This window comes from Parasteatoda tepidariorum, chromosome 4, assembly GCF_043381705.1.
Source record: "Parasteatoda tepidariorum isolate YZ-2023 chromosome 4, CAS_Ptep_4.0, whole genome shotgun sequence".
NCBI classification, from domain to species: Eukaryota; Metazoa; Arthropoda; class Arachnida; order Araneae; family Theridiidae; genus Parasteatoda; species Parasteatoda tepidariorum.
The window spans coordinates 10,526,785-10,539,214 of NC_092207.1; the positions used below are offsets into that span (position 1 = coordinate 10,526,785).

The 12,430-nt window shown below is 27.9% G+C and overlaps 1 protein-coding gene across 1 annotated transcript; it reads left to right on the plus strand.

Annotated features, from left to right (window-relative positions):
- The first annotated feature begins 4,001 nt into the window (after positions 1 to 4,001).
- On the plus strand, positions 4,002 to 11,188 carry LOC107442400 (uncharacterized). Its single transcript, XM_016055963.3, has 6 exons — positions 4,002 to 4,383; positions 5,999 to 6,183; positions 7,009 to 7,127; positions 8,253 to 8,297; positions 8,988 to 9,098; positions 10,669 to 11,188. The coding sequence occupies exons 1-6, from the start codon at positions 4,262 to 4,264 to the stop codon at positions 10,762 to 10,764; spliced, it is 678 nt and encodes a 225-aa protein (XP_015911449.1). The 5' UTR covers positions 4,002 to 4,261; the 3' UTR covers positions 10,765 to 11,188.
- Positions 11,189 to 12,430: the final 1,242 nt, after the last annotated feature.

The following is a 12,430-nucleotide window of genomic DNA, read 5'->3' on the forward strand; positions in this document are numbered from 1 at the left end:
AATTTTCAGTATTCACAGTCGCAGCTTTTCATATGAAAACTAGTATACTCTTCGAATAATGTGGTACATCATCAATAAATAACTTAATATCTATTGGTACTTTAATAACTTCTGGCTGTATATTACTCACATTAATTACAGGCGACTAAGATGCAACTATTTTCAAGTAAAGCAGACTTTTTTGTACTCCTAGCAATGTTTTTTCCCTTTTTTTAAAGCATAAATTGGGTTAAAAACCTGTGATCCGTGTGCTTCTGAACATGCTAAATTATAAAAAAAAATTGCAAATTTGAGTCATCACATTTTAATTTGTTCAATTTGCTCAGATTCCTTTGTAAGTCTATTTCGTTTCTTGGTCGCCTTTTTAATGGTTATTGCAATGAAATTCACAGTGATTTAAAAAAAAAAAAACATTTTTAATACAATATTACGATGTGTGAATTGGGAATCACTTTTCACAATATATATCAATTATTGTGAAATTTTTTTTTTAGAAAAAGTAAATTTTACTAATGAAAAAGTAATTATTATATTTGCCACCAACTTGACTAAACGGATCATGGTATATGATAATTAAGTCATATAGTAATATTTTTCTTATTTAGGCAACTATTTTCATAGTTTTTAACAACTATTTTGCCCATTTTTTTCTGTGGCAACCCTGTTATTAAGAAAATTTATGTAGTTAATTAATTACTTATTGAAAATTAATTTTACTTAATATCTGTCACAACTTAAGTTTTATCTATTGAAAATAATGTAATCTTATTTTCATGAGTTATTTCGCAATGTCATTATTTTCATGAATTATTCACGATTTCTGAAAATTATTTCACTATGTCAATATTAACTCTTAATTTAAAGACACCTCACTAAGTTAATTCTGCTTTGACCTTCAAATAGTATTTATAAATACCACAAAATTTCCCAATCTCCATTAAAATTTTTAATCTCAAATTAGATTAAGGTGGAAGATAACTAATTTTATTTAAGAATTTTTTTTACATGAAATTTAAGTTTCTTCTAAGCTAATAAATTTCTAACATACAATTAACATTAATCTAAAGTTTAGTAAAATTAGTAGTCATTAACTCAAGTTTTTAAACAATCTATAAATTCAACTATTTTAATTCAATCCTCAACTTCTATAATTTGAATTTTATTTAAGCCCTATATAATGTCTTCAAATGGAAATTTAAGACATTTTTTATAAGAACATAAACAAGTTGGTTTTTATTTTATTAACTCACCACTATCTCATATATAGTATTAAAAGCCTTATTTATAGACATATACACATATTTTTGAACTTTAACAAATTTATATCAAAAGTTCTAGGAACACAACCTATTTTTCAAATTAAATCTTAGGAATTTGAAAAATATTCATATCAGTAGAATTGAAACTATCAGATTACTTTATTGAATATACATAAGTAACTGAAAGTATAATAAAACATTCCTCTAAAAATTTCAGTTTCCACATACATACAATCTCAAAAAAAGAAAGAAAAGGGAAGTATAAATCAGATAAAATTCAATTCCAAAAATTAAATGTATGCATTTTGAAAAATTGAAAATTAACAGCTATTAAATCAACATAAATATACGAAAAGCGAAAATGAACATAAATATACAGCTTCCAAGTCAATTGAATTGAACTATAAAATTTTGATTCAAAGTTTTAAACTTTTTATTTCTAAAATCATTTAACTCAACTTTATCACAAAATCAGGACTTAAAATCTTTATTTTCTAAATTCAATATTAGCATTAATATCAGTAATTAAATTTATGTTCTCATAATAACATACTAATACATACCAGAAGTAAACCAGAACCAGTTTAACCAGAAGTAAATATCAAACTTTAAATTTAGAAGTTCAATCTTAATTACTTCCCAAACTTTCAAATTTAAATTTCAATAGTATCTTCAAGACATTAAACTTTCAAATCTACGCAAGTTTAATTAAAATGAAATTCTAGCAAATGTTCAAAATGCAAGAAGTTCGCTTTACACTTTAAATTTCAAAAATAGCTAATTCTTAAAAAAAAAATTCAAAATAATGTTTGTTACAAAACAAAATAACTCAAATTTTACATGTTCTATACTTAAAAAAAATCAACTGAAATATAATTACTATTATTGCCTTTTAATCACTAGAAAAGCACTAAAATATTTTCAAATATAAATTTAAGTTTTTTGAAAAATACACAGGCTCAACCATATCTAAACTTGTTTATCAATAACAAGAAAAAACCCATCAAATCTAGACAATATTTCACATTACATAGGCAATAACAATATTTGTACATTTGGCTAGCTTAAGCAAAAAAAAAAGTTAACACACAAAAGTTATCTATATGGAAAATACTGAAATTTCTAAATACAAAATTTACATGAAATCAAATTATTTACAGATTTACTTTTAGCAATTACATTCAACAGTAAACCCAATAGATATCAAAACTATTACCAATTAAAGTACAAATTTAAACTTCAGTACCTACTATTTCACACGTTAAAACTTTGTATGTTTAACTTTGATGCTAACAAAACCTCTAAATCACAAATCAATCTATAAATTTCAAACTTTCAGTAATGATCCCACTTTAATTAAACTTTAAATTTAAGAAGTTTAATTGGAATTATTATTACAAGTTTACCATATTAAACTTTTTATTTAATCTTTTAGTAATTATCTTTTTGAATATGAATTTAAATTACAACAAACTACAAATCTACTTACTACAAACTACTTTCTTAGAAACAATTACTCAGTAATGCAAGATAAAATTTCGATAATTTTGTTATTACTTCACACGAACTCGAAAGGTATAACTCGTAGTCGACCCCGGGCAAACACTTGCATGTTTTTTTAAAAAAATTTTTGGAAGTTTAAAATCTATTTTGCACCTTGGTGATCGTAGTTGGCGCTATAGATCACGATACAGAAATATCCCCCGTCTTTTCTCTGCATCCCGCACTCTTCATTAATACAAATATTTATTAAACATAATCTGAAATGGTGTCTTTCATCAATTACCATCCACATAATGCCAAAATTTAAATAAAAAAAGTACAGTGTTTTGCACAGAGATGACTATAAAGAAATATACTTTGAGTTAACTTTAGTGATTTTTTTTGGTTCCTCATGTGCCTGGTGAAAGCGAAAATTTGGCCACATTTTTAGCACTGGTGCAAAATACAAAAATCTTTCCAAAAAAAAAAAAAAAAATATTAAAGAGAAAGCCTTTGCTTAAATGGTATAGAACAAGTCTGAAATAAAACATTGACGAAGTAGTAAAAATATGTAACATTTCATAACACATCAACACTCTTTTGTCATTTTTTAAAAAGCTTTTCTTCATTTGTGAGTTTTTATTTTTTCTCCTAATAGGCACAGTAATTAATTTTTCTTCCTCTTTCAATGATTACGCAAAATGTGCATTCTTTTACAATTAAATTAAAGGGTGAAAATAAGTCAAATTTTTTGCAATATAATTTAAAAACATTATGAAGAAATTTTTAAAAAAAAAATTTAATTTTAAAATAATACTATACCAAGCATCTCTAGCTTTTCTTGTTTCTGGACAAGCACAACATGCCTTTAACTTTTTGGGTTCTTTATCATCAGGCATATTTACTTTACTTTCGAATTAAACGTTTTCAATAAAAACAATCAGAAATTTTTCCTTTTTCTCTTTATCACTTTTTTGTTTGTTAAACACGACCTTATTGCATCACTCGTGTTCGATGTCGGATGGATGCGAAATACACTCTGGTTTCTTTTCAGTTTGAAGAGAATAAGGGAAATATCATATGAAATATGAGATTAAAATAGAAAACTCAAAAAACTGTTTGATTACAATGGTTCGTATATTCAAATTTTCTATGGTTTTATATATGTGGTTACAAACAAAATATTTAAGAAAAATATTTTTAACTAAACACTTGAATATCAATTTAAAATTTACATATTAAATTTTTTTTATGTTTTATGATTGAAAAAATCTAGTGAAAACATAATTCTTGAGTCTATTTCTATTGAAAATAATGAAGATGATTTTGGATCTAAAAAAAACAAAAATAAGCAGTCAAAAGCTTAAACTTAAATAGCAATAATAAACAATAAATAATGACGTGTGTTTTCGTTTTCAGTTTGTCATGTTGTACTATAAATAACAATTTAAAGCGGGACTTATCATAAAATTGTCATTAATTTTTAGAATGCAAAGTTACCCTAATTTATATTTAATTAGATGACGTTAACTTTCTCAGATGTACTAATTTTTTTCGTTTTGTGCACTTGTGTCCCTTTGCAATATTTTCTCGTCAATAATTGGGGAAATGTCGAATCGAGTCGGTCATATGCTATAAATAAGTAAGATAAATATTGAATTGGTTAATAAAATTTATGTAGTCAGATTCTTCTTTAAATGCTTTTACGTTTTTTCCCCTGATCACATTCCTATTGTGAAAGAATAAAAAAATATTTAAAATTTTGCAGCTCCTGTATTTTTTGTTTTTGTTTTAAAAAAGCTTGAATTGTTAAGAAAAATTAAATGCTTTATTTTATAGTATAATTTTATTATTATTTGTTGCGCAGAAGTATTTCTTAGTAAAAGTTTTAGTTGACTCTAAATTAAACATTCAATCTGTCTATTTACAATAATGTAAATCAAATTTTTAATAAAAATGCAAGTGGTAAATAATTTATGCTGAAAATTAATTATATCAAACAAAATATTTAGCTTTCTTCTCTTAATTGTTAAGAATATTTTTGTTTTGTCATTGTTGTTAAAATGTTTTGTTATCGTGCGTGTTAATAAATTCTGTTGACATAACAAAAATATTGACTTATGTAAAAAATAATATAAGTTTGCTAAATTGGAAAAATATTGTGTACAGCTAAATATCAATAAATCATAATATTGAAGTTGATTATTTATCTGTTACCTATAGGGACCAATGTTCATGATACCCATAAGGATCATGTTCACAACTTGAAAGAGCTGTTACCAACTACAAACAAATGAACAAATTCTGTAATTCCAACTACTATTGCTCTTTAGTTATCGAAAGCTATGTTAAGAATGCTGATGTACTATTAAGAGTAAAAGATACTAAATTTGACTGGAAATAATTTTATTTGAAATTTTATAACTGTCGTTGAACAGCCGACACAATTTTTGGGATTTATGATGACTAGCGTTCATCTCTTTAGCCTTGTAATTTTTAACCCAATCCAGAAGACTAGGGAACTCCTGGATCGAGTATTGGGGGAAGTTTGGCTTTGTGAAGGACTTTTGATGGAACTAACCCGCATTTGCTTGAAATGGAGCGGAAAAACTCCCACGGTTAGCCGGATGGCAAGGGGACTCCCATGATCCATCTACCACTGAGGTTATTTTACATCAGCACTGTGGTTGGTGCAAGCTGGAAGCGAAATTCGTATCAACCAGCCTCTGCTGGGATTCGGACCCAGTTTACCTCAATGGAGGGTGAATGCTGAGCCATCACGGCTCGGGAATTTACATTAGTAAAGATTTCTATATCCTCACCCTACTTTTTTTAATTGAGGAAAGGTCCCGCAGTGGATTGATCGTTAAGACACGGCTCCCAGCAGATCACCGAAGTCAATCATCACTGGCTGTGGTCTCGTTAAACTGTGCTACCGTAAGGTGCTCGACTTCAAGCGCAGGTCGTCGGGCTACCGAAGCAGGGGTGCCATCCCCTCCCCAGAGGATCAAAATTGTGATGGCATGTCTTCGGAATATCCTCCGGGCTGTTTCCCAGACCGTCGCCAATAGCCCATTGTGCAGCTCTAATGTGACGTTAATTAACAACAATAACAACATAATTGAAGAAATAGAAATGAAATAATTTTAGAATTATGCTTGGGAATTTGTATGCCAATAAAAAATGCAAATAGTAATAAAATAATAATTTATTTAATGTGTTTTAAAATTTGCTTTTTGGTCTTATTTTGTTTTTAGATTAATTACCCGCATCACCAACTTCTATGATGAATATCTGACTTTAGAATCTTGGAAGAAATGGGTTTCCAATCTATTGGACATTGATTATGGAGCTGCTGATACCAGTTTAGTTTTAGATGATTTGGGAGAGTCTCCTGCTCTAGAAGTACTACGGTTCAAACAAAAAGATGGTTATTTTGGTTGTAAGAAATTTTTTTGTATTTTCGTCTTATTTCTTTGCTTAATGCGGTTAAGAAACTAGTACCTTTTAAACCACAGATGTTATTATTATCTCAGCTGCTATATTAATAATGCATATTAAAAAAATTATCCTTTGAAAATAGCGAAATGTAAAGTTAAGGAAGGGCTCAAAATAAAGAAATAGCTGTAATCAAATCCTTAATTTAAGAGTGGTTGAAATTAAACATTGGTGCATAAATGTCTACTTTCAAATTTCAACTTGAATCTGAACTAATATTATATTTGAAATTACAAAATTAATTTTATTAAATTAATTTGGTTTGGTTAATATCCAGTTTTTTGCTTACAAATCTTAATAGTGTTTTATATGCTTGAAGCAGAACTCTGATATTATTTATCGAATTTGACTCATTCACATTCAAAATATGTTTTTATGTTGATCACAAATATCTTGCTTTAGTTTTATTTATTCATATTTGTTATATGCAAGCTTCTTTTAATCATCATAAAGTCTTATGTGGGAATAAAAACAGACAAAAGTATCTTGATTGGTGCGAATAAAAATAAGTTTGGTGTAAACTATTTATATTTGTGCTTATTACATTATTATATCTGTATTAAGTTCTTTTTCTATATTTTGCCTCAGCTAATTATTTATTAGTTATTTAACAATAGTTTACTGTGTGAATTGTCATATTTTATTTATCCCTAAATTTCCTTGAATTATATTGTACACTTTAAGGCATTGAGTAAGGCTGCAGTTTTATGTTTAAAATTCTTACAAAATAGCATTGCATTTAATTTATTGTGGTTCGTCAAATTTATAGTTTCTCAAGAACCGAGGCTCTTGAGGCATCCCAATGTTAAATATCGTGTTGGTCAAGTTGTACGACACAGAAAATGGAACTATAGAGGTGTAATAATTGGATGGGATGAAAAGGCTCGAGTAAGCGATCTACATAATTTTTTCTATTGATTATTTTTACTTTGTTTATTTTTGATTTTTACTCTGAGGTATCATAAGGAATTTTTGATAACAATTATATTAATAGTAATTAAGTGTATTAAAAATAACATTGGTCTTTTTTAAAAAAAGAGGCTAACGTTTTGATTAAAGGTTCTAATATTACATTAGAAATATTGCATTCTCATGTATCATAAATGAAGGTATAAAAGAATCTTTTTTGGAATTTTATTGCTTTAGAAAATGTTATTTCTGATTTCATTCAATTTTGTTATTATTTCATAATAAAATTACCTAACATAAAGTGCAATAATTATTTGTTAACTTTGCAATTCAAATTTTTTTGTTGTTGACCATTACTAGTTTAATACTTTAAAAATTATGTTTTTTTGTGATGTATTTTCTTTTAAAAAAATAAGTTGTATAATTATGTGTGTAAACTTTTTTTTGATTCGCCTAAGCAGTTGAAACACGTGGCAAAAAGTAAAATTAACCTTAAATTTAAAAATTATTTTGAATGACATTTATTCAGTTTATTATTATTATTAATTAAATTTATTAATTAAAGTTATAAATTACATTTATTTTATAAATTATTAAATCTATTTTTGACGGTTCTCCTGATTTCTGGGATTATATTTTCCGGATTGTGGAAATTTTTCATGTTTCGATGATCAAAAATTCATATTCATTAAGAATCAAAGTATGTTTGTTCTAAGAGAGTACTTTATAATGTTTGATTTCATAACCTAAAATATCGATACAAATATTAAGCATATTTAGATGTTAGAGCCCTTAACATCAAGATAGCATTTTAGAATGTAAAATTCAGATCTCATGATTAAAATTAATTAAAATATTGTCTTATACTTTTGCATTCTGTACATCCTGTGAAATCCTGCAATAATAATAATAATAAAATTAGCATTTCTTAACCTTAACATTACTTTTATTATAAAAAGTTTATTTTATACTTAGGTTTTACTAAATTTGACAAATAGTGCAATTTAGACAAAACATGGAAAAGATATTCCGTGTTGTTTAAAATTATAATATCTATTGTTCATTCTTAATTGTCTTTTAAGATTCTTGCTCTTTCATCCTTAGGCACCAATTGAATGGCTGGAACAAATGCACGGAAAAGAAAACCCTGTAAGTCTGATTCACTTTTTTATCTTATATATCTCTTGATTTTCATTTATTAAACTGCATTGTTATATCAGCAAATCATATTTTCGCTTTTACTTCTGTTATAGCAAAGAATAAAATATTGTGATGCATTGAAATTCATTTTTTTAAACGGATAATTGAATTAGGATAGTGATGAGTTGTAGTGTATTTTTGTTCTTTTTTTTGTTTCGGCTAAACTAAAATTTTACTATTTTTACTTTTGTCTTTGATGTAGTGAAATAAAAGTAAAATATAAATAATCTGGATTCTTTAACTTGAATAATTTTTTTTATTTTTGATTGTTAAAAATAAGTATTGCTTTTCAGGTTCTTTCAGCTTTGTTTAGGAGGTTATTCTTTTTTAATTATTAGAATTTTTTTCCTTCAAAACGTTCATTATTTTTATTGGATGATGTTATGTATATGTATTGAATGATCATTATGATATTGAAATGATATTTTTGTTTCTGTGACATTCTCTGTGCTCTTTTCATTTTCTTTTTGCTTTGTTTAGGAGGTTATTGTTTTGTAATTATTTGAGTTTTTTTTCCTCCAAAACATTCATTATTTTTATAGGACAATACTATTCTTTTGAAGTTATCATGAAGTAAATTGTAGTTTACTTATTTTTGTGGCAAAATCTTAAAATATTTTTGTGTTTTTATTGTTTCAGCATTGGCGTGATATGCCCAATTATTCTATTCTGGTTGATACAAGAGATAGGTTAATTCCTCAGTTAACTTACGTGCCTCAAGAAAATATTGAAATTATTACAGATACACAGGTAAGTTATATTGCTGATTAGAACGTGCTTAAAAATTAATAGATAAAACGGTGCATTTTAATTTACTCCTTGCTGTATGTTTTATATCTATAAATATTTGTTATCCATTCAGAGTATTCTTTTAGTTATTCAAATATAGTTTGGCTATGATTTGTTATGCATCTGCACCAGTTTTACAAGAATTTTGTTTTTATTCAGACAATAATAATCACACAGATAAGTGTGGTGTAATGATCAGGAGAGTGGAAAGAGCAAAAGTTTTGACTTAATACCTTCAATGTTTTATTTGTTAATTTTTTTAAAAAAAATGAAGGTGAAGTATAAATTTACCCAGAATTGCCTGGATATTTTTTTTCAATCATATCTACACTACATGAATGATTTAAGAAAGTTAAAAGTAGTTTTGATGTGGTGCCTGGATGCGAGACTGTAGTTTAAATAGAGGCATATGACTTTCTTTCTAGGCAAATGGGCTTAGTCATAAATGTATAGAAAACAAAATACATGTTATTCTCAAGAAACAGAGTCCCAGACCCCTACTTTAAAATAAATTCTTATGGATTTGAAACAGTGAGGAGTTTTACTAACTTAGGATCAATTATTACCATTGAAAACAGAATTACTCCTGAAATAAAAAACCGACTATCTGGCGAATGGGGCTGAAAAGATTCATTAAATCTAGGTTTCTTTCTAGAAAAACAAAGTTCTTAATCTACAAAACTGTTGTCCGTCCAGTCTTGACATACGCCTCTGAATATTGGACAATGACAAAATTGGAGGAAAATTGTATTGCAATATTTGAGAAAGATTTTGCGGAGTGTACTTGGTGGTGTAAATGAAAACAATAACTGGAGAAGGAGATTTAACTTTGAACAGTACAAGATTTATAAACAACCTGATATTATTAAATACATAAAAATAAATAGAATTAATTGGATCACTCACCTGATTCGAATGAGTGATGACATCACAATAAAAAAGATACTGCTTTTTAGACCCAATGGAAAAAAGAAAGCGGGGAAGGCCGCGATTGAGATGGGCTGACTCAGTGGAGTCTGATTTTCTCGCAATTGATGAAAAGAACTGGAGATCAAAGATAAATCAGAAGTCATCATGGAGAAATCTTCAGAGGATGGCATTGGCTCACATTGGGCTGTCTGGCCAACTATGGTGATGATGAACTTTCTTTGGAATTGTTATATTGGGAATGTTTACTTCAATATGTTATTGTTTATGAAGTAAATTTGTTGACCGTGAAAAGATTTAACATGACTGTGGAGTCAATTTTTTATTGCTGAGCATTTACTAAAATGGTGAATAAAGATTGGTTTAATTTCAAGGTATTGTGAAGAAAAGAAGTATGGTACACACTTTATTAGTGAGTAACTATTATATGTCTACTGTAGTATCATTTTCTTATTTTAGCACTTTAATATTTATCTTTTACATTTAAATATTTCTTTCCAGTTACAGAAACCTCTATTAATCTGCAACAATATGAGTAAAAAGACTATATTTTCATCTTTTTTATTACATGCTCTTAATACATATTTATTTTTTATCCTTATAGGTAATCCATCCAATGATTGAACTTCATTTTGAGCGTTTTGACGGCATTCGATACCTTCCACGCCCATGGTTCCAAGCTGTTTACCCTCAAGACTGACAAAACATTTTATACTTGTGATAAAATTGCTATATTTGATGGCTACTTAAAAGCAGTTCTTAAACAGAGAAAATTATTTTTTTAAAATTAGCTTTTAGTGTCATTGGTATGAAAATCAAATTTCTTTATAAAGTAAAAATTTTTTTTGTTGCTGAATCTTAATCCTTAGATATAGTTTTTGCTAAAAAAGTTTCAGTTTAATCACAGATTAGTACAAATGCCAAATTTAAATGTTGACTAAATAAACTGTAGTTAAAAGATGCATTTTGATTTGTTTTGAACAAAATCAATGCAATCTTTCTTCAAATTTAATTATAGAATGACAAAACACTTCACTCAATTCATATTATGTTAAATTTTTTATTTGTGTAAATAAATGTGCATATTTATATGTATTTTTTTTCTGGATAAATTTTGAAGATTCCTTGTTCTACTGTTATTTTGGAGTCTGTCTTTTTTAACAACCCAGATATTGATTCATAAATGTAGAGTTTGTCTACAGTAAGAACTCTCCCCACCTGAGTCTGTCTGCTGCTATAGAAACAAGAATAGGGAGGGTAGCTTCTTTTCACTCTAGGGGTAACACAATAGACTATAAAAATATTCCCTTTCTCTTGCTGACCCTTAGCCAAAACCTGTCCTTCGCAATGCCCCCACATCCTTACTTGAAATAGTTATACCTCATTACGATAGTCACCGCCAGGGGTCCAGACAAATGACTAGGGGGGTGGTAGCCTAGTTAGTAGGGAGGTTAGAGGTTGTGGGTTCGATCCCAGCCGACCGAAGACTCCGTGTAGTAAATGGTGATTGGTGCACGTTAAATCTGTCGAGTCTCAAAGTCCTCCATGTTCCCATATCAAATCATACCTTTGGGGGTATTGATCCAGGAGTTTCCTTGTCTTCTCGATTGATTCAAAATTACAAAGCTACGGAGTTGAACATTAGTAGTCGTAAACCCAATATTGGGTCGGCTGTTCATCGACGGTTATTAAAAAAAATGGCTTGGGGAGTTCTTACTTTCAACCAACTATATGTCCATTACATTTTCATTTTGTGAGCCCAAGTCAAAATTCCGGAAAATTTCTTGAGTTAAAAAAAAAGTTTAAATTGAAAAAAATTCAAACATGTTTTTTTCCCTTTTTTCTCACTATTTCTTAGTTCACTTAAAATATTTTTAAAATTTTACATATACCTATATCATTTACACATACCTACGATGACCTGGAGAAGTAATTAAAATTTACAAATATGTCTTTCTTTCTTGAGTTTGTGATTATAACAATTATTTACTGATAAAAAATGAATATTAATCATGAATATAAGCTTATAAAGTATATCTCTGGCTCTCCCTTACAAACAAATAAAATAAACTGTGTTTTTAAGTTCCACCTTTGAAAATTTGATTTCCGGAAACTTCTGTGATCAATGATTTTTTGAAACGTCTGAACCTTCGAACTCCGGAAACTTCCGGATCACTGTTAGCGAAAAATCTGGATTTTTTCCGGAGCACAATCAGCCCTGAATTTCTTTAGGAATTTATTTATAGTGGCAGCTGCTCAGTGAAATTGATTGTTCCTCTCTATACTCTTATTACCTGTTATCCCATAAATAACCAATAATTTGAAAAAAGAAAAAAAAGTAAAGGTTTAGAAATGTGTGGTTTGTT